The sequence below is a fragment of the Vicugna pacos genome, chromosome 16 (genome assembly GCF_048564905.1).
Source record: "Vicugna pacos chromosome 16, VicPac4, whole genome shotgun sequence".
NCBI classification, from domain to species: Eukaryota; Metazoa; Chordata; class Mammalia; order Artiodactyla; family Camelidae; genus Vicugna; species Vicugna pacos.
In genome coordinates this window covers 46,414,834-46,441,152 of record NC_133002.1, presented here as the reverse complement: position 1 = coordinate 46,441,152, position 26,319 = coordinate 46,414,834, and the positions used below count along the sequence as shown (strand labels likewise).

General features: G+C 43.2%; 1 protein-coding gene across 1 annotated transcript; it reads right to left on the bottom strand.

Moving 5' to 3' along the window:
* Window positions 1-6,677: 6,677 nt before the first annotated feature.
* LSM12 (LSM12 homolog) lies at window positions 6,678-25,126 on the bottom strand. The gene is made up of 5 exons (XM_072939235.1): window positions 24,912-25,126; window positions 22,957-23,090; window positions 10,665-10,774; window positions 9,133-9,259; window positions 6,678-8,327 (listed from the first exon to the last, which is right to left on the bottom strand). Exons 1-5 carry the CDS (start codon window positions 25,033-25,035, stop codon window positions 8,235-8,237), a joined length of 588 nt encoding a protein of 195 aa, XP_072795336.1. The 5' UTR covers window positions 25,036-25,126; the 3' UTR covers window positions 6,678-8,234.
* Between the last annotated feature and the right edge of the window lie 1,193 nt (window positions 25,127-26,319).

The following is a 26,319-nucleotide window of genomic DNA, read 5'->3' as shown; positions in this document are numbered from 1 at the left end:
CCTAGGCTTCTGGCAAAAATCATCTCAACCTGAGACCCAAGCATCCTGATCCCATCGCCACCCCTCATTCCATTATTTCTAATAGGGATGAAAGGCAATCAGGGAAGATGGCCTTTTTAATCCTTTAGACCATCTTGACTCCCACTCCACCTCACTTATTTCCCACATGGTCTCAGGAGCAACTTTGTCTGCTCCTGCAAGGACAGAGCTTCAGCTAGATCCTGGCCAATGAGGTGAGGGCCTCAGGTGGAACACCTATGCACCCACGTGTATTCCTGCACTATGTGCTGAGTGCAGCCCCAGCCCAGGAATGGCAAGAGGAATCTCAGCTCTAGCTACCTGCCCTGCTGGCCTCCTGCTAGAGCCTCACCCCACAAAAGCAATGGCAATCAGCTCTCAGGAAGCCAAAGCCCTGAGCATGGGGATGGGGGACAGGTTGAGGAAATCTCCAAGGCCTTTTGGCCTTATATCCAGGGGAGCAGGACCCCGCCCTGCTTTTTCTAAGAACAGGTATTCCTCCCCTCCACCCCCTCCTACCTTCTGGAGCCCCAGCTCCTGCTCTTTCTCTTGTCAGGATGGCAGCTTGAGGCCCCTTGGAGCCCTACCTCAAGTCAGGAAACAGACAGGTGTCTCCTCTCTGATTCCTACTTCCTAAAGCGTCTAGGCACAAAGGAAGGGAATGTTCTTTCTTGTTCTCGTTAGGCCTAAGGCTCAAACACTCCCCTCTGGCCTTCAAGGAGTGCCCAGCATCTCCTGGAAGAGGGGCGTGGGGCCAGTGTGTTTGTACCCAGTGCTTCTGCCTTGCCCAAGGAGGCCAAACTAGTTAGTTTCTCTCTAGGTTCCCAAGTGTGCTCACAAGCTCCACCCAGCAAACTCTTAAGAGAATAATGGCCACATAGAAGAGTTGGTTACCAAGGGCCAGGGCATCTCATTAAAGACTTCATTATAATCCTCAACTGAGACACTCATCTCACAGATTAGGGAACTGATGCTTGGTAAGGCCAGGGAAGTTGCCAAGTCATACTGCTAATTAGTGGCAGAGGTAAAATCTGACACAACTCAGGCCTTTCTGAATCCAGTTGTGCTCCTAACTACTAAGCTCCTGTGCCCAAAAGACTGGGCCACTGTCCCCCATGTCAGCCAAACACCCATCTAAGAAGTCAAGGTCACATGTAAGTAACACAGATGAGGCCCAGAATGGGAAGAGCAGCTGAGCCACCACCAACCTGGGGTATTGGTCTGAGCCTGTGGTTGATCACAGACTTGAGCCACTTTGAATTAATTCAAGTGATCTGGTTCAAGCAAATTATACTGGAAAAACATGAGGAATCATTGTCAATAATCTGAGAAACCATTATAAACAGAAGGTTACCAAAGATTTGAACACAGTACAAGTTCCAATTTTCAAAAGTCAGATAAGTAAGTGTTAAGAACAGTTAACAAAGTGCAAAAAGGGCTCATTGAATATGTAGTCTCTCACCAGTGACCTAAAACATGATGGCCACTAGGTGCCCACACAAGTTCACTAAAAATAAGTTATATCCAAACTTTATTTCCTTTGATACTTATTAGATGGCTATCACAGACAAACATCTGGATCTTATTTAAGTCTTTCATGATGTCCCTTTGGGTAAGATGAAAGCATAAAGACAGTACACAAAATTGGGATGGATAACTAGTATATTGGATTATAGCACCAAGAGTTTTTAAAAGCTCTTAAGAGTTTGGCTAAAAATAAGCCATGTCACTGGAGAAGACAAGATAGCTCCCAGTCATCATCTACCTGTTTAGCAACTTCGGGGCCCCTCACTTAAGGGCATGAAGAGCAAGGACTAGGATGCAGGAGACCCGAGCTCTAGCCTGTTCTGCTGCTCGGAGGACAGTTATCACATGTTGCTTCTCAAAGTAATGAGCTCCCCATCAGTGAAAGTGTCCAAGTAGGGGCAGAATGTTGAAGATGCTGTAAGAGAGGCTATTTAAACTGGGAGGCTGGACTATTCCATATAAGCTTCAAGATCACTGGCATTTCTAAGTACTAGATACCTGTGCTGAGCTAGAGACTGCAACTGGCCCACTCCTGGAACTAGAAGCATCTGTTAGCACACTGTTCACACACTGACTTCTGGAGTTACCTGGCTGCATAGCCTTCCCATAGCCAGTGCACGCGGATGACAGCAAGTCACTTTCACACTCATCTGAACAAGAACTTCCGTATTTGATGCGAGCATGCATCTGGAGGAGTCAAGGGTCCACTGCTATCATCACTCCCCCTTACAAACTCTGAGCCGAGCTCCCTTCTCACTCCACAGCGCAGAACTGATAAACCTCCCATCCCACTTGTACCCAACTATCCACCTTCTGTGTCTATACTTAGGTCACTCAGTACGACTAACAGTCATACAGTGGACACCTAGTTACACCCTAACGCACAAGCAAACACCTCTAAAGGGCACTCAGTAATCTTACAATAGTTCCCTGGCATGTTTACTGAGCCACCAGCCATGTCCTCCCTCACCCTCATCTCCCTGCCAAATCTACAAACTCACCTGCAACTATACTGTCTTCTCCTTCTTTCCTCTTTATCATGGGGGAAGGGCCCCCTCCTATCAGAGGCCAAAACCTCCACTGTGGCCATGGATCTCATCCCTCACTTCTTGGCATTCAGGACAAGGTCATAAATCCTAAATGTCTAGTTCCAGCCTGGTCCTCTCCTCTGAACTCTAAGCTCATTTATCCAGCTGCCCATTTGCCATCTTCTCTTCAGTGTTTCATGGGCAAGACAAAAATCACAAAACAGAATTCCATTTTCCCACAAACCTCTTCCTCTCCCATTGTTCACCATCCACCAAGAAGTCATTCTTAGTTCCTCTCTTTCCCTCACCACCCTGCCCTGCCATCCAATCGGTCCTGCGATCACGTTTGTCACCACCATCTCCTGCCTGAACCACTGCAACAGCCATTTCTTAATGCCAATAATCTTTCTACTTCCACTGTTGCCCTACTGCCCACTGAAGCCTTACAGTGGCTACAAGGCCCTGCATGCTCTCGCTCCTGCCAGTTTCTCCATCTTGCTCACTAGGCTTCAGCCACCTATATTCTAATAGTTCCTAAACATCCCAAGCTCCTATCAACCTCCACTTTAGCTCTTGTCGGTCCTTCTATCCAAGTTCTCTTGGCTGGCACCTCTCTTCTGATTTCAGCTTAAATCACCTCTAAGAGCCATCCCAGAACATTCTCTATAGAGCAGTACCTGTACCTCCCTACGGTAAGCATAAGCAACTACTTTAAGCTAGGACAGACCAGAAACGAGGCCAGATCAGAAAGCCACCACTTGTTTGTCCCTCCACAGAAGACTAACTGCTGGAGTCAGCATTAGGATTAGCTGGGGTAAAGGGGAGAGAGATTAGTTGAGAAGTCAGAATTGCCTTACCCTCACCTCGTCAGTTCAGGAATTTAGTTTTCTAGTCTTTTCAACAAAATTGGAAATTACGGGAAAATGGGACAGGGAGGCCAGGTAGGAAGGCAAGCCACAATCTGATCTGCCTTGGTCCCAGCTGCCAAAATCTGCTCTGGAGAAACCGGGGGGAATGCCCTGCTTTTTTTCAAGCTGGAACCAGGTAACCCTCCTCCCCAGCTCCTTCCACATGTTTACTCTCTCATCTTTTGTCCGAACTTAACTTCAAGCTTTCCTCAAAACCCAGTCTTCCTGGACTACTTTTCATCTTGGCTCAAGCAACTTATCCAGTTATTAAGCTGAAGATTTTCAAAACTCTACCTTTAGTCTTCTCTCGACAGCTGGGTGCTAGGGAATAATACATTATCCTTGCCTTAGAGCCTCAGAATTCCCCATTAGACCATTAAAGATAAACCTAAACAAATAACTACAATGCAAGTCATACACGCCACATGGCATGAGTGATATAAACAAACTGTAGGAATCACTTTCCATTTTCATTGTCGAGAATGGCTTCACAGGTGGCTTTGAAGCAAGGTATTGTAGGATAAAACGGTGAAGATAGAACAAGATAGACTATTGAGGTTAGAAGTAATCTGAGATCACCTAGCCCCCATACCATATATAGATATTCTAAGATGCTCAACAGATTATAGAGTGCACTTTGTGGGCTAGAGGGGTGAGAGAACTAGTTGGCAAGTTTCTTTTGATATGGTAAAGTGTGTTGCATTTTCAGAAATGCAAGAGGCAGAAAGAAGCATGTAAAAATCTAGAGGACATGAAAGATGTCAATAATGTTTTGGGGGTGGTAAATGGACAGTGTTTGCCTTATTTTCTAGTTTTCTTGTGATGATCCATGTAAAGCTTTTACAATATAAAAGAACAAAACTCATTTTGAAACTTTACTACCCAGCAGCAGTCTATCACCAGTGGATGGCAGCCCAAGAGCATCCCTTTTTCATCTGCAAGGTACTCTGTGCTGTAATGTTAAACCCCTTAAGTTTAGGCAGCACATGCTGATGATTTCAAGTTTCTTAAAGGGGAATTCTCTGGAGGCACTTAAAGCAGCCTCCAGCAGTGATGGGAAAGCAAATCCACCATGTAAACAATGACCATCCTCCAACCCAGGTGACCAAGTCCAGTTCCCAAACTCTTGTCCCAACATTCATCCTGTGCACTGCAGCTTCTAGAATTATATGTTCTCATTACACATTCTCAGTATCTTCCATACCAACAGGACAGTAAATTCCATCTCTGTGTATGAAGGCAAGCCCTCTACATCTTCCTTTATCAGTACGTCCTATGGGAGAACAGATTTTGACACATACATTCTTAGCTTCAAAAATGTCAAAGAGCCTTTACCCTGAATCAGTGGTTCCCAGACTGGAGCCTCTTAACTAATATACAAAAACAAAAACAAAAGTCAGCAATGAGCTGTTCAAACTTAAACAGCACAGATTCAGTATCAACTCACTATGGTGAGGGTGTTTATACCACACTGACTGGATGCTCTAACTAGCAGTAAACCCAAAGGCACATACGTGGTAGCAAGAAGGTAATGGGGTGCTAGGGTGTAAAGGTGTGTGTGTGAGGAGAAAAAGAGAATGCCTCAAAATCAAGGAGACATTAGAAAACTGCCTGTACACATTCCACCACAGATGCAAGCCCTCTGTACCACACTCAACAGTTTAATGTTCTTTCAATCTGGGGGGCCATTTCTGCCACTCTCAACAGTCTCCTCTGTGTTCCTCTCCAAACCTGGCTCACACAAGTGAGCAACACACACACCACAGTTCAGAAAGTCAACAGGGTAGCATTAGGAGCCCACAAGTGATAAAGCCTGGGGTCTGTTCCAGCTCTGCCACCATAGGCAGTGGCGGTATTCTCAAATCACTTAGCCCTGGTAGAACCCACTCACCTTCGCTGAAATGAGTGGTTTTCAAATTACAATCAAAGAAATTCTTCAGACACTGCAGGGAAGAGGTAGGGGTGGGATTTGTGAGAGGCTGAGAGGCCAGGGCTCTGAGGCCCCCTACCCCTGCCCAAATGTTTTACTATTAGCCATGTTTTACTAAAATGCCATCTAAACAAAGACTTCTAAAACAAAGTTGGGGCCTCTGAAAATCAGCTAATCCAATCTCATCTCCAGATTTAATCATCCCAGGACCAAGCTAACATTTACATTAACATTCACAGAGCACCTTCTAAGTATCAATGGGGAGTATTTAGGGGGACGGTATAGCTGAAGCAGTAGAGTGCATGCTTAGCACACACAAAGTTCTCGGTTCAATCCCCAGCACCTCCTCTAAAAATAAATAAATAGATCTAATTACCTCCCCCCAACCCCGCCCACAAAAAATGCCTTACCTAACACTTTGCACCAATTCTAGATGAATATTAGTTCTGTGTTTTTAGTTGCATTAGTTGTACAGTTAGAGAAACTAAGGCTTAGATGGGTAAAATGACTTATCCAGTCACAAATGAGGAAATGGACGTGAGGATTTGAAGCCAACTATTCATGTCTCCGAAGTACTTGCTCTTCCTTCTATACTGCCTGTCTTTCCCACCATATTAACTGCACCTTTTGAACTGCTCAAAGTTCCCCTGGATGGTTTCACAAAGAGTCAAAACTGCTTCTTACCAGAAACAGTTGGTACCGCTGTTTTCCACTCACAGACCTAGACACTAGGGCTGTGGTGGGAGGGGGGGAGGGCAGTGATGACATGGGACATGAGGCATGAGGCATAGAGCCTTTTTCCAGGCTTGCCATTTCCCATTAATCACGTTCACTTTTTTAATCTCATTCCTTAAGTTTTCTAGATCATGCAAAGGTCTATTCTCTTCTCCCTCTTTTACCTTCTCCAGAAGTCTACATTTCCATGCAGACTAAATCAAAGGCTTCGTACTTCAAATCAAGTTCTGACCAATGGCAGGTGAGTATGAAAGTACACTTCTCAGTCTTCTCTCATTTCTCCTCCAAACAGTTCTGTGACAAATAGTCATACGTATGTACTCACCCCCTTTATTCCTCTACAACTCCCAACCCTGGATCCCCTTCTTAAATTACACACTTTGTACTGTATTTCTGGATGAATTCTCAAGGGTAGAAGGAGAGAGAGTAAAGAATAGGAAGCAGAGTCTAAAGGGAAACGTTATACCAAACATGCATCCTGAGACACTCTCCCTCCAGGGCCTTTAAAGCAGTACAAACCCGAGACATGAGTGATGGTTAAAAAAATTTGGGTTTTATTGTTTTTGCTAAACAATACTAAAAAAAAAAAAATTTCATTTTGAAGGCAGGGCTTGAATTATTTAATTTTGATCCATTTATTTAATTAAAAAAAAAAGGAAGGGGAAAGAGATCATGGCCAAAATAATAGTAGTTAATCCCCACCCCACCCCCGAAGCTCTAGCCAGTCACATGAGCATCACCCACTCCCACACAGTGCCTGATATTCAGAGGGTGGCACACTCTACCCCACTGGACTGCCTTGAAGGCACAGGGGTAACAGGTGCCAGTTTTAGCTCTCAGCAGGTTAGTCAAACCAGACAAACTGGTGGGCTAAAGTCCAGAAATTCTTCCCAGGTTTTCTGCCCATTGGCTGAGCACATACAAACTGTCGTAAGCTTATAAAATTTCAAGGGGTGGGGAAGGGCATAAGAGCAGGAGGTTGGCAGGAGAAGAAAAACAATAGGTCATCCAAGCTTCCTCCTGGGCTAGTGGCTCTGGATACAGACTTAAGAGAGGTTGGGATAGGTGGACTCCAGATTTCTCATGAAAGAAAACCATCCCTCGAGGAGGAGCTGAGATGTGCCGTGCAAAATAGTTCTTCCTGCAGAGGGCACAGGAGAAAGGGCAGTTGATGCTCCTGTCTAGGAGACAGGAGAGTGATGAGGAGGTTCTTCTAGTACCATGAAGTAAGACAAAGGCAGAGGGAGAATCCTGAGGTTTTGGCCAAATGTGAGACGGTACACACACAGTTCAAGACTAAAAAGCCACCAGGAACCCTCAAAGCCAGATCCCATCCGCATACACTGGCTCTACAAAGTGCTGCAGAGGATTCTCGCTGTGAACTAAGTCAGGTTAGTTGTCTGGCTATGGGTGGTGGGGAGGGCAATAAATTTTTATTTTCAGAGGAATGAGGTGGGAAGAGCGGCCATGATCTTGTAAAAAGAGACCTGCAAGAAGCAGAAAATATTTAGAGAACATTTTAATATATATTTTCATATATATATTTAAAGTTAAGAAAAATAAAACTAATTCAAGCCATGCCCTGTGCAAAAAAAAAAAAAAATTTAAAGTGAGACCTCTGTCTGCTGCTCTAGTCTCAACTTAAGTATCACAGTCAGCTTGTTACTTTTATTTTGGAAGAGAAGATGTAAAAGTTTCTTTCAATCACTTAGAAGGCAAGTGTAGCCACTTATAAAAACAGAATGGCAGAGACAGACTGGGAAAGGAAAGTCAGAGGTAAAAGGGCAGAGCAGAAAAGGAATATTCAAAAATAAAATTAACAAGGTGACTGTTCCAGAAGGGAGCTGTGAAAAGGACATGGTGGACCAAAGTCTGTTAGTCAAGTAATGATTCAACTTTTAAATTATTCTCTTGTTCTTTTGTTGGGTGTTTTTTTTGTTCAAGTCTAAGATTTGGAAATGCCGACCCTCTGTTAACAAGAGCCAACAGGAAATATAGGATCCCTTCCCTCCCCCGGCCTGCCTCCGCTGAAGCCACCACCATCGCCTCCTTGGCTGGATGCTGGAAGAGTCCTCCATATGTGTGGACTCAGGATGACAGGGTAGCCTCCTTCTGTGGTTGCTGGGCTTGTGAACGCTGCAGTATCTTTTGGCTTTCCACGTCTCTAAAATGTTTTTCAACCTGAAAGAGACCAGTTTAGATCAGAAAAAGGGATAGACACACAAAGCCTCCCAAATAGTTCACTCCAGACTTCGACAGCCCCATCCTGGCTGTCCGGCTCATGGACTATTCAGCACCTTTGCCCTTGCTGTCTGTTGGCCTTCCCAACAAGGTAGATGGGGGTTCTCATTCAGCCAAATTTTTTTGCAGCTTCAGCTAAGACTGGCTAAAAGAAGGTGACTCTATAAATCTTCTATAATCTATAAAACTAAAACAGAATATTATATTACCATATATAGATTACAATGACACAAACTCCCTCTCCCCTCCTCACACAAGTGCAGAATGAAAAGTTGGTGGGGAATTAGACTTAAACTTTTACATTCACATTGGTCTCTCAATGCTCAGTTTATTTTTACAAATGCTACAGCTCAATCTAGAAAGTCAGATGATACCTGCAGGGTCACAGACACCAACAGCAACTGATGTACACCAACCAGCCCTTCCTGAGCAGTCTGGGATGAGAGGAACTGCTCAGGCCCAGTACCATGGAATGGTCTGGCTAATTTCAAAAAGCCACACTGCAGAGGACATGGGATTGACCATTCACTTTATTCCACACTGCCCAGTGGTTCCATCCCCATCCGAGTGTCCAAGCCATGGATGCAGAGCAGCACAGTGTGGGGAGGCAGGGTAATTAGGCAGGGCTGCTTGCAGACTGTGTCAGAAAGGGCAGGGATTGCGACATAATGTCCTGCCCTGATGCTGGAGGGGTGAAGGCCAAGGAATCATCCTCTCCCTAAGGTTTCATGGCTCCTTTACTTACTATTTTGCGTACATGGCTCAGTGCACTCCCCTCTTTGCCTTTACAGTTTTCCACTTGATATGGGGGTGTAATAACAACTTCTTCCATGACTACGATGTTTTTTTCTTGCCATTTACAGTCTTTAATGCTGGAAGGAGAAGACAGCAGGTGAAAGTTACTTCTTGCAGGGCATCCCACACCTCCTGCCCAATGAATAAATAACTACAGAAAGCTAACCCCAAGTTCCTAGCTCACCACTCAGCCAATAACTAGATGCCAGCATTCCACAGGGAGAAGTAGCCCAGAAATATTTCCTGGCTAGGAAAAGCAATGAAACTGATGCATGCCTATTCCAAGGAGGGCCCAGAAGAATTACTCTGAAGCATCAAGGACCTAGAAAACCATAGAAAACTTGGTAGCAGCCTCAGAAGCCCAAACCAATTTGAGTTACAAATAAAGAGCTAGGCTCAGGCCACCAGATTCAACTTAATTAAATACCAGCCTAGGGTATTTAAGGGGTTGGCAAACTTTTTCTATAAAGGGTCAGACAGCAAATATTTAGGCTTTGCAGGCCATACAATCTCTGTCACAACTACTGAACTCTCCGGCTATACCACAAAAGCAACAACAGATGATATGTAAACAAATGAGCCGATGTGGCCCGGGGCTACAGTTTCCCAATCTTTGGCGTAGGGGGAAATGGCACCTTTAAAAAGACAGGAGAACAAACTCCCCATCTTCTTGCAATCTGTACTCCCCCCCCCCAGTAGAAGCTGCTCCTTAAATTGGCCCCTCTCAATTATCAGACAGCTGGAGACTTGCCAGACTGGGAAAACCCATCCCAGTTCACACTTGGGGGAACTCAGGGCAGCTGACATTACTGAGAGTTCCTTCACATACCTGTAAATGTTCAAATACTCACACCATGGCCTCAAACAGCTCTGATGCCAGCTGCCATCTGTGCACCAGACCCAGGTGGTTAAATAGGGTAACAGAAGGCAGCAGGGGGGAGGGGGAGTGTCAAATGTTTCAGTTTTTCAGCAGCTAGGGAAGCTAGCGGAGAGTCAAATGACTTCTGCTGTGACAAAATGTCTTTTATGAGGTGGCAATAAGGTGGCCTTCTGCTCCCCCTAATTCCCTATGTTCACCCAGTGTACAATTGGGAAGAGTGAGATAGATATGACTTCCCCTTAATAACACTGCATCAGCTTTTACAGAAATGAACAACAAGATCAAAATAATAAAAGAGGCAGAAATCACTAGATCTAAATGATGGATACTAGGTCTGGAAGAGACCCTTAGGGATATGCAAAACTAAGTTCTACAGATGAAGACGCTGAAGGCAGGGCAGACAGCTTGTCCGTGATTACACCACTGTTCCATACAGAGAGGCAACAAGCACCACATCCCTGGAAGCTGAGGTATTGCCAACACACTACCGAGCTTCCCTGGTGCCTTTCAGGAACACAACTACCCGAGAGTCAGCCACCAGACAGCAAAGCTAGGCAGTACCACCCCCGGGGCAAGGAACCCCTATGCTCCCCGCAACTCACGTCTTGTGTATGGTCTGGAAGAGCTGCTGGCCCTCTAGGGAGACACCAGCGCTGATTGCATAGGCCTGGCTCAGCTTCTCCTCCTTCTCTGTCCGTGCTTTGCTGGCAAGCTAGGATGGGGGAAAGGAAAGAGACTCAGAAAAGCATTCAGCTTCATCCTTCCCAATAGTTAGGACTTAAGTTGAGGAAAAGATGCTGGAAAGGGCTGGTTTGGGTAGATTCAGTTTTCTCAGGTATCAAAAGTGAAACAAACAAAACCACACACAGTATACCTGAATAGTTTGCTACTATTCCTGGCAAACATCCCTTCCTTCCAATACTTACTGAATGCCTACCATGTGCCAGACGTTCACTGTACTAAACAAGAGATACAGCACTGAAGAGGGGCGGAGAGACAGACTATAAACAAAAACACAAACAGGTAACTTCAGACAGTGCTAGAAAGAAAACAGACCAGGGCAAGGTTACAGAGTATGACTAGGGGGCTACCTGGTGGAAAGTAATGGTCAGAGATAAAAGGTAATGCATACATTTCTATGAAAGGAGAGAATTAAGAATTATCAGCTACTGTCTTAGAGCCTCAGGGTGAGAAATTAATGTCTACCACACATTCAAAGACCAGCATGTGAGTTTCTACGGACTCTATCATTCTAGTACCATTATCTGTGCCTCACACGTTCGGCCAAGACTCAGAGGAAACCTAACCATAATACTGTCCACCTTCAACTTGGGCTGAAGCTACAATGCTCTTTAAAAAAAAAGAATGGTCTGTATTCTAACTCATGTCTCCCTCCTTAACCGCGCTCTAGTGGGACAACCATAAAAAGGTCAAAAATTCTAGTAAAATCTGATAGGCTACTCAAATCTAGTAAATCCTTCCCAGCAGGGCTGGGTACCCTGTCAATCCCTATTGCCCCTCTAATATACTTCTGGCCCCCGGCCCACACTACTGGTTGCAAGATAGAGACTCCAGAAGTACAAATTTGAGTGTAAGACAAAACAAATACACTAGACAAGACAGTTAAAACAAAAGGCAGACAATGCACCTAAAAGTCAGACAAATGATTTGGAGATTTTCAGATCCATGAACATGAGCATATACTTAGTATACTGCAGGATACTGATGACATACGCACAAACATACACATGAGAACACACAATCTGTCCCGAATCACCAGCTCCTTAAATACAAAGAGAGATCATACCTCCAGCACATTACCAAAGTACCTAGATGCTTGGAATTCTAAAACATTTGTATTGTTTTAACAGTGACCATTCAAACCATAAACCAAACACAGTTCTACAGAGGGAAAAGGAAACTCAGTGTCTAATTGCTGGTAAAATGAAGCACTTTATTAAGCTTAGGTCCGACTGTGAAAAGAGAAAAGGAGGCCTTCAATCTGGTGATGGGGACCTGGTGAGTCTCAGCTGCCTCTGAGTTTCAAAACCTGTCTGAGGGAGGATGGAGTGTGAGCACAGAAGAGCTGGCTCATACACGCTGTCACTTCAGTCTCCCTAGGTAAAGGTGGGAAGAAAGACCAGAACTCTGCAGTGATGTTAAGCCAGAGCTTCCTTTTCACTTGGTCCCCAGGACATGGAGAGAGACGGATACAGAAGCAGTAAGTAATCCTTCAGGCCAGGGCCTGCCATTCTGGCCCCACCAGGCTACAACCTTACAGAGAAGGAAATGCACAGGGCTGACAGCATTCCCTGAGCATTGGCAATCCCTACTGCAGCAAGAATATCCTTGTCACCTACACAGTAGGGTTAAAAACATAACATCACTCATTCAGGAAGACAGGAGTTAGTTCCGGAAAACCAGCCATCTATCTACGCAGAATATTTAAGAATGAAACTGACAAACTGAGTTAGAAGAGGGGAAAAAAAGGCTGGGAGTGGAACCACTTTTGAATTTTTGCCAGAGGCAGAATAAAATGGATATAAGTCTTAGCCAAAAGTGATTAGTTTGGATAGCCTGAGTGACAGCAACACCATAGTTACAGAACAATGATTTCAAAATACGCCCCTAACCGCTCCCCGCCAAAACACCTCTTGTACAATCTCTTCTGAAGACTCTGAAAGCAAAGAAGAATGGACTAGATGATTCTCCATTTCAACCCATAGTCCAGATAGATCTCAAATGCTAAATGATACAAGGGAGGATCTTGGAAAAGTCAGCGGAAATTGGTGTAAGCTGATTGTATTTCAATTTGCCCCAATATCCTCGACTACTCTACCTGTACCTGCAACCATGCTTTGAGAATTTGGATTCACCGCAAACTCTGAAGCTTCCAGCAGTCAGTTTACAGACTGTATTTCATGGCAATCCAAAAAATACTTAAACCTAACATTCAGCTACAGAGATCTGCTTTCACTAAAAAGTTGTATAAATGGGGTAAGTTTCTCCCACAGAGGACTGTATCAAATAGGCATGAGGAAGATTACCTTCACAAAAAGAATCTAGAAATGTTTTTTCTCAAAATGTGGATGAGGGAAAGGGAGATTACCTTGCTCTTTTTAGGTATGTTCCTTAAAACTCATGAAAAACATGAATAAGCTCTTTTGTAAAGCAACTAACTCTCACTCTACCCTCAAGCTAGCTGTAGCTCTACATTTCCCCACATCATATTTTTGTAAATTAATGCATATCTATAAATGGTCTAGTTAGTCCAAGTTAATAAGTTTATGGTGACTGTCAAACTGCCAGAGAGAATCAATAAAAAAAATGCCCCCAATATAGAAGGTACAAAGTATGCCTTTTAATCTAGGGAGGGTCATCAGGATTGCAATTTTTAAATTCAATAAATACCACCATACTACATTCATTTTCAATGCAAGTGTGCCAGCTGCTGGCCTCTCTTCCAATCAAAACTGAAGCACTAACTGGTTAGAATCTTAAAGAATGTTAAAGGCACCAGTTTTAAGAACACACTGGGTTCAGGCAAACTGAGAAGCACAAACCTACAAATACATGTTACTAATGTGCATGTGGCCTACTTGAAATAACTGCACAAGACAACCTGCGTTTATCTGCCTCTCCTTTTATTTTGTGATTCCTAGTCAAAAGTTATTCCTTGTCTACTAACCAGTGCTTCCTCCTGTGGCCATTTTATATATAGCACCTTGATGTGGGCAACAGAGAGAAGTGCATGAACTTGATACCAAAGCCCATCAATATTAAAAGGCTTCTGGTCATGCCTGCTGCTGGGTAACCCCTGAGTGAGTAAATTAATGAACAACAACACACATCTCTTCCTGCACTCAGTGACAGGGGGAAGAGGAAGCAGCCACAACATCATAATCCAAGCAACTTGTTATAACTTTATCTTGTAATTTAGTCACCAGCTGGGCCAACCTATTCTCACATACCCAGACCAGGAAGGCACAGGTGCTGTAGTGAATCCAGAGGGATTCCTACTGTAAGTATTTAACAGGCTGTGACAGCTGATCCAACAAGAGAAGCAGAGTCCAGAGAGGAACCTGCTGGGTGTGACCTACTGACTCCACTGAGCCACTCTTGGTTCATCTTCTCTGTGTATGGAGGCCTTCCAACCAGCTGCCCTCACAGAGGGGTTAGGAAGCACTGCTGCTGCTGCCCCAGGACTGTCCAGGCTACCTGCAAGGCCTGACGGAGGCTGAGGGGCAGCAGACCAGAGCAGCCAAGAACAACCGTCGTCCTGAGAGCCCAAGTTTGCTCCTGCTGTTTCAATTCTGGGGCATACTCCTGAAAAGCCCTCCTTCTTAGTTAGCAACAAGCAGGCTCAAAAAAATTTCTTCCAACTATCAATATCCCCAAGTCTTCCTGCAACCTTGCTGAAAGTTTCTGTCCGAAAGTTTCTAATAAAATATTGTTCTTTACAACCTCGGATAGCTGGGAACTCAAAAAATAGAGAAACTTGCTTGAAGTCATGTCCTAGAACACATAAAGATGAACCAAAACACGGAATCAAAGAGGTAATGGTACTGAACATTAAAACCTTAAGAGCTAACTTGCTGAGTGAGAACTTACTCCATGCTAGGCACCAAGCTACACATTTCACATGTATTAAACATTTAATCTGCACAACAATTCTGTGAAATAGGGACTAAAATTACTCCTACTTAATCGATGGAGAAACTAAGGCACAGCTGTTAAGAAGTTTGCCCAAGTTTACCAAGTCACAAGTGGGAGTCTGGATTTGAACCCAGACAGTCTGACTCCAGAGCTTGCGTTCTGAACTCTGCACTATATTCAAATAGTTTCACCTAAGAGAAGTAAGTCTAAATTATTGTTGAAAATATATATTTGAATGCAAAAGAAAATGTTTGCTTAAAAGGAAAATATTTTAAGACTCAGCTGCCATCTTCTATTTTTATCAGTGAATTCTGGCATTTCCATCTATGTCCCCTGTACAGAACACAGTTGTCTGCCTTTTAGCGAAGGGCCTCTTCTAAAGAGGGCACCGGTCTCACCCTAAATCTCAAGGACATCCTTTATTTCTTTTGTTAAAAGTAATTCACAGGAATGCTTTTAAGAAAACAGATTCTACGTGAGAAAATATTTCAGTTTCAAAAGGACACCAAAAGCATGATTCATTTAAAAAAAAAAAATTTCAGGCCAATGACAGGTAGTCTCTGGACCCATCATTTTCAAGACTAGAGAAGCTAAGTCAAGCAAGTCTCCTGCACTTGAAAGTTTAAGATATGCTAAGTGATTTCAGCTATGATGAAAAACACCCTGGAAATCCATGAGTCTTAGTGCCTCCTTGGTCCCTGGCTTTGACCATCATATTGCTGTCATATGTATGGCACAGCCAGCCTCAAGTGAGTCAGTACACTCCATAAGCAAGGTCTTATCTTTCACCTGGCTTAAAACACTAGTCATCAGCAAGTCAATAGTTGTTTTTCTTTAGTTATTTGTAATTATGTCACCAAGCACTATTCATAGTGACAACAGACAACCAAATGTGGACACAGAGTAATTTCCTAGTCCTGAGACCCTGACACCAGCACTGCTGTGGAACCTTCACAGGGCTCTGCCAAAGAAAGAACTGGCTGGTACATAAGCTGAAATTTCACCTCAACAACCTATCTGTGAGAGTGTGTTCTCAAATTAGCCATCTCACACGTGGCCACGAGGACTGAAGGGAGATAACATGCATGAAGGCACTAGGTGAGTCGTAAAGCACTGTACAAGTATTAGCTGTTAACATTATTATTATTACACAGAGAAGTCTTGCAGGTTATTTCAGAAAAATCCATATAATCCAACTTTCCTTCAGCCAGTGAGCTCAAGGCTTTCTCTCTTCTGCTTTCTGTAAGAGCTGCAAGAGAGGCTATAAATCCTAAACAGAATATATCTTCCAAAATATAACTGGAACAGTAAGTTGGAAAATGCCTTTAACTTTATGTGCCAAAATAGGGACTCTGCTTATGGAACAAAGAGTTGCTTTTATTCAGAGATAGTGAAAGAGCCATGTGCTGCTGTTTCCTAGGCTCTGAGGAGGGTAGAAAGCAAAGTCAAAAAGAAAAGTCACCCCCTTTCCCCATAAATAGATTCTTATTCAAACCTGTACCTACCACTTACTAAGCTGCATGAGACTGAGCAATACGCATAACCTCTCCTGAGCCTCAGTCATTTCGGGAGAATGCATTCTCAAGGGCTGTTGCTGGAGTTCAATGAGATATACATGTGAAGTATATAACACCGGTCTGGCACTAACTAGTCCCTTCCCTCCCTTCTGAGCATGACCTCCAGTTTAGCTCACTGACAGAACAGCAAGGTTTTAAATTGCTGAGATGGACAAACTGAAATCAATCCAAATCAGCTTGATTCCATTTAACTTTCCTCCCTTTATCTGTCATTTATTCTTCAAGACCCTACTCCATTGTTACATATGAGCAGTCTTCCCTAAAATGTTCACTACTCTATGCTAAGGATTGGCAAACCACAGCCTGTGGGCCAAATTCAGCCAACCACTTGTTTCAGTTAAGTTTTACCAGAATGACCATGCACATTTGTTTATATATCACCTATGGCTACTTCTGCAAAGGCAAAATTGACACCGTGACAGAGAATGTACAGCCCATAAAGCTGTCGGGCCCTTTACAGAAAGTTCGTTGCCCTCTGCAAAAAGTCAAATGCTGCTGTCCCTCACCACTCCCAAACATGAGATTCTTGAGAGCAAAAGCAGTGTCTTAATCATTCCCAGCACCAGGATTGGGGGAGGGGGGCAGATAAAAGTAAAAGAAACTTTGACTCTTAGAGATTCATAGAACTAACAGTTCCCAGTTCACACACAATTCATTAGCAGCCTAGCTGTAAAAAGAACCCGGTTCTTCAAACTCCCCACATTCTACCACACTATACTGTTAGCTTTTGGTGTGGTATATAGATCCTTTAATTTTCTCGTTCACATACAATTTGCTTCATTCTCCAGGGTAGTCTCTGGTATTTACCTAAGCTAGTCTCAAAATTCCAATGCTAGAACTTGACTGCACCACTTGTTTTTTCTTCCCCTCAAGCCTGATTTCTGCCAGGAAAATTAAATCAGTTAGAATGCCCTTTTCTTAACACTGTAAGAGATACTACCACTGAACCATTAGTAAAGTGCTTATTTTGAATCATCTCCGTGTCAAAGAGGTAGAAAGCAGGGGTGGCTACAACACATGTATGGCACAACTCTGCCAGTCATTTGGGTTCAGCAATTTGTCTTTTCAGGTGGACAGTGATTCTCCCCACACCCCCTTCAAAACCAAAACTCTTGTCCTAAGAAGGGCCCCACTGAGTCAGCCGGCTGTCAGGTTGAACCTAAAGTCTGAATGCCACTGAGTATGACCTCCTTCAAAGACTAGTGATTTTTTAAATGGCAGTCAATCACTCTACTTCTCTGATTTCACTGATACCACTCATTACTTACTGTGTCCCCGGTCATTTAGCAGTGATGGGTTCTTCCTCTTCACCCCATCTTCATGACACTTCTTTGAGGAAGCAGTTGTCTGCTCAGAACCAGGTACAAAACTTACTGGTAGACTCTGACTTGGGACTGTGGCCTTGACAACATGTTCTAATCAAGTGAGCCAACTGGTTACATATAGCTTCTAGAAGCCAGAAAAATTTTATCTGACTATAGTCTTGTTTTCCCTAGACAAGTAGTTATTTCCTTCCCCACATTTACACATAATATGAACACCTTCTACCTCCTACCAACATACACATCCCTAAACACAGGAGGGCCAAGTCACCTGATTCCACTTGGTGATAACTCCATACCTCAACACTCTGGAGCAAGATATGGTCAAGGGCCCAGCTAACAGGATAGGTTCTTGAACACAGGCCACAATGCAGCAGCTACCAACTACCACAGGAATTTATTCATACTTGAGGATTATCCCTCATAACAATAGAAGCCATAAGGTTATGCTAAATGTTAGCTTTCAAACTGGTTAAAACTCAAAACAAAAACCAAGTCAATTCCTCCTTGTGTGGCATCATACCTAAAGGTAAGCAATGACGTCAGTTCCTTTTAAAAGTGAACTTTGTAACCCTTCCATTCTCTCAGCCTTACCAGGCCCCTCCACCCCCAGACCAATCTCCAAGCACTATTTTTCTCCAAAGGCAGCAAATTTATTCATTACCAGATGCTGATGATAAGCTCTTTGAAGCTCTTCTTCCTAGTTCCTCTGATCACTCACTGTTGGTTAGTAAGGTATAAATGGGTAATAAACACTCAGAACAGGCTGACAAGTCAGACAGTGGTTTGGTAAAGGAGGTGGATGCCTCATCTGCAGAGGTCAATTTTTCCATACTTTGTCCCTTTTCCTGCCTCCCTCCCACAATATACAAACATCTTCTCCAGAAAGTCTTCTCCAGATCAGCAAAGTGATAAGACTAGCATCCCATTTGATGCACTGGAGGCCTTTATCTAAACAAATGAATACACACACTTGCCTTGGCTGTCTCAGTGAGTTTCCTAGGAGTCTCAGAAGTTGAAAGCACAACCTCATAGGTTCTGTGACTGCTCACTCTAACCTCCAGGACTCAGGCACGTGTTCACTTAATTACGCCACTTGGTATCACTGCCCTGGAAATTCAAGTTAATTCTGGTCATCAACAAGAGGTATCCAACAGAATTTTGATTTTCCCCAATCCTGGGCTGGCAAGTTCCAACATCTAAATAAATGTCAGATTCACTATCAGGAAAGACTGACATAGTAATAGCACCAGGTTCTTGGCTGTGTCCCTCTGTCATACTGCCTTCATTCCCCCATCCTGTCCATATACCATAATTCAAGGAACATCAACTGTCTACACATAGCTAATGTGGGAGAATAGGACTAACATCTATCAACTCTGGTCCACTTGACCTAATCCTCATAACAACTCTCTGAGATTGGAACTAAAATGATTCCATTTCTACAGTGAGAAAGCTGATGCTTAGTAAGGTTAAGAGGCAGAGAAGTGACTTTAAAGATTTATCTGCTTGGTTCCAATGTTCTTTATACCAAGCCATACTGCTCTTGACCACACAACAAAGAAGCTTCTCTTTACTAAGAAATACTACTTAGGATTATAGATATCTGGGTACTCATTTCATTTCCCCAAACTACTCCCGAAGCTCCTTGGACTAAGCACACAAGTTAGCAAAACATGGAACTTTGCCATCAAAACATCAGACCTGAGTTCAAATCCCAGTTCTATCACATACTAGTTGAATGACCTTAAGCTAGTGACTCATCCTCTCGGAGACTCAGTTTATTCTTTTGTAAGATGGTGATGGTACCCACACCGTAAGAACTACTGTTACAATTAAACAAGATGTCTACCAACTACTAGTTCAGAGGGCGGCACATAAAAATATTAGTTCCCACACTACAAGCTGTATAACCTAGAACAAGTCACTTAAATTAATAATCCTATCTTCTCATCTGTTAAACTGAAAGGAAAAGAATAAACTCTAAAGATCACAATGCGTGCTTGTGAGGATGAAATGAGATGTTTAAAAGCTCTCTGTAAGCTTTAAAGCACTAGAAAAATGTAAGGTATGGTGCCCAGCAGAGCTTACCACAATGCCTCGCACAAAATTTTCAGTAAATGTTTGATAAATGCTACACAGAAGGGAATCTTGTTTATGTTGACAAGTCCCAAATCATCTGAGAGCACTGCTACTCCATAGGCAAACTTTATCCCTGGAGAACCAGGTGTAGAGTCAATTCAAAGGAATTTGTTAAGAAACACTTTACTTCACCCTACCACGTGTATCCTGGGCTCTCATTCTCGTAATATTTAAACCTTCCTCATGAGAGTAAACTAGCAAGCCGCATGGTGAATAACCTGAACCTCACTTATGATTGGAGTTCATGTGTTTTTGTACTTTCATAGCCAGGAAATTTGAAACACTTTTACAGGGGACAATGCTACTGTGGAGATGATAAAATGACATTCAAAACTTCCACCTTCTGGGGAAAGTATACCTCAGTGGTAGAGTGCATGCTTAGCATGTATGAGGTCCTGAGTTCAATCCCCAGTACCTCCATTTAAATAATAAAAAAAAAAACTTCCACCTTCTACAACCTCACTGCCCTCTTCCAAGGTTCCTCTGACATCCCACTGCTGTGGACATAGGACTTCTTAGCCTGCAGTGAAAGTGCCAATCAAAAGCAAAACAAGCTCATCTCCAAGAACTACTGGTTCATACCAACTCTAGTTGGGCTGGAATTAAGTATTTCCTTTAAAAGGCCTTCCATTTCCTGCTGGGTTGGAGTAAATGTCCAGTTTGTATCAACACATTTAATTAACAGAGCACTTACTATGTCAGCAAGATGAGCAATCATGTGACAGTGTCTTCCACTGGAAGTGAAGTACACAGGCAATGCTCCCCTAGACTGCAAGCATCAACAGTTTTCTTCCAGGGATTTCAGAGCACTTTCGTGCTTAAATGCTTAAACAATCCTCTATCTTAAAAAAAAAACAACCCATCCCAAGTCCATGCTCTTTCTTGAATGAGATGAAATTTTTATGTCATCCAAGCAACATGTAAACAGCTGCCCAGATTAGCTGTTTTCAGTAACAGCCCAGAAGGCTCTTCTAAATCTAACTGAATCTAAAGAAGAATCATAAAGCATCCTAAAGTTGGTTTCAAGGGAAAACCAATATAGCTTATTCATAAACATCTCTACAAGTGGATGAATAAATGAAACCCAAAGATAGCCCTCCAACCTAATCTTAATATTTAGTTTCTGACTCCTTTTCCTAGCAAACCTTTTTAAGACTGGGCAAGCAGGCCACAAAGTAAGAAAAGTAAAGATTTCTGATATTCCACAAACTGTTACTTTCTGCTGCTTTCTTAAAACAGTAGGTAAACAACTAATAACTGTTTATAATAACTGACCAACAGAAAGCAAAACACTAAAGGCAAAGATAATCCACAAACTAATAATCAAGAATTATTTATATCTGAGGTCAAATGTAAGAAGAGAATTGCTTCTTAACAGCTCCCACTTAACAATCCCACCCACACCACTCCAGCCCCTCTCAGACAGTGACACTTGGTGGTCACAGAGCAGAAGCCTAACATCTTTTAAACTTGATAAAATCATCCTTCTTTCAGATAATCTTTCTTCTACTACTCACTAAAGGTTCAGTTATTTAGTGAGTTTTCAAACCCTACAAACACTAAAGGATAACTTAGAGACTATTTTTCCCCTCAACATGCCAGTCATAAACTATTTTACTGGAAACTTATAAAATCTCTTCTGCTAATAGAAGTTCATCCAAAGATCTCCTATACTCTAATAGGAGGACTAAGCCAGGGTTTCAAAAATCTACACATCTGAGAATGGGATATTCTGTATGCAACAGCCTTTAATATGAAACCCAAGACTGTTCTGATTCTGTCCTCAGCCATCACTAAAAAACCTGTGGCATTTCCCTGGAATCTAGAAAGAAGGGAGCTCCAGACCTGAGGTAACTACACTCTGCCAGCCTCAGTTACCCTCTGTTGTTTCAACTGCCTGAGTGTTTCCTTGTTTTGCTGAATTGTAGCAAATACACAACATTCCCAAGAGAGACAGATGAATACATATTATTACAAGACTCTTCTAGAGGGAAAAATTTCCACCACACTAATTCAAGAGACTTAAGGAAAAAGGGAGCTGCTACAAAAATTGAAGACCTAACTTATTCATTCAACAAACATTTTTGAAGCACCTACTCTGTGCAAGGCTCTGTGTATATTCAGTGATGAACAAAACAGGTATAGTTCCCACCCCCACAAAAAAGTTCAGTGATACAGAAAAGTAAACAAATGATATAAAATTATAATTACAAAAAGGCTATGAATAGGGTAACCTTAAGTCCCAATTTGCCCAGGATATACCAATCTACGCTTGTCTCAGTGAAAAACAAAAGCATCTCCCTACCCCACACTCTCAAAAATGTTTCAGATTGGACTATTAATGATATGTCACCTTACAGTCTGAAGGGTAAGATATACTGTAAGAGAGAATAATGGGGGCAAATCACTTTAGCCTGGGTGATCAGAGAAGATTTCTTGGAAGAGGTGTCATTAAACTGAGTCCTGATGGATAACACTTCAGTCATTCTGAAAGGGTGTTCCAAGTACAGGGAACAGCAAAGCCTACAACAGGACTTGGGATATTATTATTATTGATCAATATAAACTTTGGCTAATAGAACTGAAGAATCAGAAAAGTTTTTGGGGTTCCCAGAGACCAATCTGTACATCCAAAATTAAAATATCCTAAACCTCTAATTTTGTTAGACCTTGAAATTCAAACATAATGGCAAAATTAAGCTCTATGGCAGTGGCTTTCAATTTTTTGTAGGTCATGAATCCCTCTGAGAATCTGAAAAATACTCCAGATCTTCACCCAGGAAACACATATATTCAGGTATGCACACACAGCAATTTCAGGAGGTTCAGAAGCAACACCCATACCCAACCCCATCAACACTGGAAGTTCACACATGAATTCCAGGTTAAGGAAAAAACAAAACAAAAAAAAAAACAAACAAAAAAACCCCCAGTCCTCTTTTACAAAGGACAAAAGCCAGCTCTCAAATCTATTTCTCTGTTTGGGCATTAAGACACTTCTTAAAATCTTCTGAAGATATCCAGGAATAAAGAGAAAAATTAAACTGATATATTTTTTAAAATATATCAGAACAAGCAACTATAAGTCAGTGAAAAAAGTGAAAAACAAACAATGGACAATGTATGTACCACCAAGAGTCAAAGAGACTCAAATTTCCCATCATTTTGGAGAGCCAGAACTGCCCTCAAGTCCTTACCTTACTAACATTGAGTGAAGCTAGGGGAGGAGGGGTTTCTGTTCGGTCATTAATTATTTCCACTTCTGAAACATACTGTAAGTTTATGAGCAAGATGTCTGCGTGGTTGGGCTTTCCACTGGAAGAGGGACATTCTGGTGAAAAAATAAAGTTAAGGAAAATAGGGGCAAGCAGAGCACTGACATATCCCAAAAGGGGCATGGAAAACACAATTCACACAAGACTTCTGTAAAAGGTATGCCATGAGCAAGAGAGGGGAGCCTCACAAGAATCACAGCTCTCCTCAGGAAATCTCCACCTGTCACCTTCCTCCCGCTCACCCCCATAACCAAAAGATCTCAAGCTTTTCAAAGCCAAACACAATCCAGAACTGGAAGCCTCAAAAGGGTTTCTGTCACTTTCTCTCTACTGGTCTTATGAAGAGGCTTAATGCAGTTTCAATGCTGTATGTATACTACTGTTTGTCTTGAACTTAATGAACCACACAGGAGAGTAAGTACTTTCTGTTCTTGGTGTAATACCCCCTATATCTGAACAGTGCTCTTTTCACTTCTTCAGATTTGAGATTTCCCATTTTGCAGAGGAGTAAACTAAAGCACTGGAAAGGAAGGTGACCCAACTAGTTAACCCATTCATTCATTCATTCACTCATTCTCCAGTCATTTCTCAAGAGCATACTGTATGTCAACTTCCTCATTCCAAAACCCTTCCAACTAAACCACTAATGCAAAAGGTCTTATTTGGTCCAGGTATAAAGTCTTGTATTTAAACAAACAAACAAAAAAGAAAACAACAACAACAAAAAAAATGCAACTCTTCTTGCTGTAATTAGTTTCAAAGGACATCTTCCTAAGCTAGAAATTTACAAATGGTGGCTTAATGAATTAAAATACTTGTCACTCAAAGGCAGCAGACTGAGGAAGAAACTTCCTTTTGAAAGGTGCCATAAAAGATTACGCCTCAAAAAAAAAATCCAAATAAACCCACCTGTGGCTTAAATAAAAGGGGAAGGGGTGGCACATTTATTACAACCAGGAAGTATTTTGTTTCCAAGATTGATTTTCCTGGCTTAATTCAGAAATCATTTCTACCCCAAAGAAAGAGGCCACCTTTTCCATTCTGTTTAACACTACCACTTTCAATAGAGAAGGCTACTACTGTGGAGAAGTCAGGACTCCATGTGCCGGACTGAGCAAGAGAAGGTAACTTATTCTCTCACCTGTAACCCACACATCCATACATAAGCCCCTGAAAAACGTGGTCCTCTCTCTGGACAAGGTTCCCAATACAAACATCCCCAAAACAGCAATTTCCAAATGACTGAGAAGCCTAAAATTCAGCACTACTTGCCCCCAGTGGCACCACTCATACACAAACACCAGCAAAACAAGCCCCTATCCCCAGTTCTGATATAAACTCTGTCCTGCAGTTACTCTCCCCCCAAACAGGCGAAGCCCATTTGGTCACAACCCCACCGCCCTTTCTTGGACCAAAACCCATCAGTAGACAAGCCGTACTCAACTCCATATCCTTGTCCCACTAGCAGCTCCTTATTCTACACACCCCCTCCCCAGATGATTTTACCCGCCCCCCTTCCATCCGGGTTCCAATCACCAGCCCCCTCCCACGACCACCCCTCTGAAGATCACTGTGCTGTGTCCCCTCTCCAAGCGTTCCCCCCGAAAAGCCATCCGCGTGTCAAGCCCCCGTCCACCCACCCACCCTCGCTCGGGGCCCAGCTCCCACAAGGGGTGGGAGACAGGGTCCCCAAGGCGGACCGAGGGACCCGTGAGAGGGGGAGGGGAGCTCAGGGCCGTGCGCATGCGCTCCGGGCGCCGCGGTAGCCGGTCGCCCCTAGGCCCGGAGAGGGCCCCAGCCACCGCCGTCGTCCCCCACCCCCCCACCACCGCACATACACGCCGGCCCGGCCTCGGGCTCCGTGTAGGGAAGGATACTTAAAGCCAGCATTTTGGACTGGTAGTCGAAGGCTACCACCTCGCCCTGCAGCCGCTGCTCCTGGCACGTCCGGCACGACACCTGGCTCCCAACGCTGAAGTACTCGCCCGGAGGAGCCGCCATCTTGGGAGAGCAGCCGCGGCCGGCGGCGGCGGCGGCAGCAGCGGGCGAAAGCCGGGCCCCCAGTGAGCGCCGCGCCGCGACGTACGGGGCGTGCTGACGTCACGCTCCGGGGCGTGGCCTGGGGCTGGGTGGGGCGGGAGCCTAGGTGGTACAGTAAAGAAGAGGAAATAAAGGGGAATCTGAATAATTATGTTTGTGCAGCTATGCCCGCTTAGTAAGGTGCTTGCATGGTCCATTTTAGAAGTTAAAGATAAATGACCTACGTGGAATGAAAAAGAGGAGAAAGGAAATGCAGTCTCCATTACATGCACCCCTTGCTTGACACACGAATTTAATGAATGAACTCTATCATTTTACATATGAGGAATCCGAGCTCCAGAGGACTTAATGAAACTTGCTCAAAACGATTATACCTAATTACAAATTGGTAATGGAAACAACATTGGCCGTAGAATTAGCCAAACCGGAACTGGGATCCCACTAAGTTGTATGACCTTGAGCAAATTACTAAACCTGATCCTGTTTCTTTACTCCTTCTCTATTATCACTACTGAGCATCCAACAACCCTTCGAAGTGGGAATCAATATCCTCATTTAACAGATGAAGAAACTAAATCTTAGACTAAACTTTGTCCAGGGTCGCTCATCTAACAAGGATTCAGTCTACCTGTTTCCAAAGACGCTGAGCTGCTATTTACTGCTCTGCTATATTAGGTAATACTTGATAGAGTACTTAGGTTATATGAGATAATGTGTACAAATGCATGGCATTTAGTAGATCTTTAATAAATGATACTTCCTGTGTTATCACCTATCACCCTTGGAACTCAGGATTCTTCCCCATCTTGCCCTTTTCTCTAGAAAACAAGGCAAAGGGCTATACTGAGGAGCAGTGGCAGTGACAAAGGAATTTTGGGCCCCCTATTAATAACCATCTTGTATACAAAACAGTCTTCTTAAGGTGTAAGTACTATGCAGATGCATTTTCAAGCACGACCATCACCAATTGCTATCCCTAACCCACCTACCCTTCCACTGTAGAAATTCTAGAGCCTCCTGTATGAATAACAACAGGTTGATCTTTCTCTAGTTCAGAGGGAGGCAATGGGCCAGTCCTGGCACTACTTAACCTGAACAATTTCAAAAGTGTTTCCTTGCCTTGCAAGAGACATCAACTTCCTAATGTTGGGCCAATATTAGTACAATCACTGTAATAGAAATAAACATTCTGCTCCCTCATACTTCAATTCTTTCAGAGAACTTTCCTGTCTCCCCCATAACAAA

Excerpts from the sequence above, each read along its gene's own strand:
- LSM12 (XM_072939235.1), bottom strand. The coding sequence starts at position 25,035 with ATGGCGGCTCCTCCGGGCGAGTACTTCAGCGTTGGGAGCCAGGTGTCG. Across the intron at positions 23,091-24,911 it reads GTCCAAAATGCTGGCTTTAA|AATGTCCCTCTTCCAGTGGA; the intron begins GTATCCTTCCCT and ends TTTTTTCACCAG. Across the intron at positions 10,775-22,956 it reads CTTCACTCAATGTTAGTAAG|CTTGCCAGCAAAGCACGGAC; the intron begins GTAAGGACTTGA and ends CCCCCATCCTAG.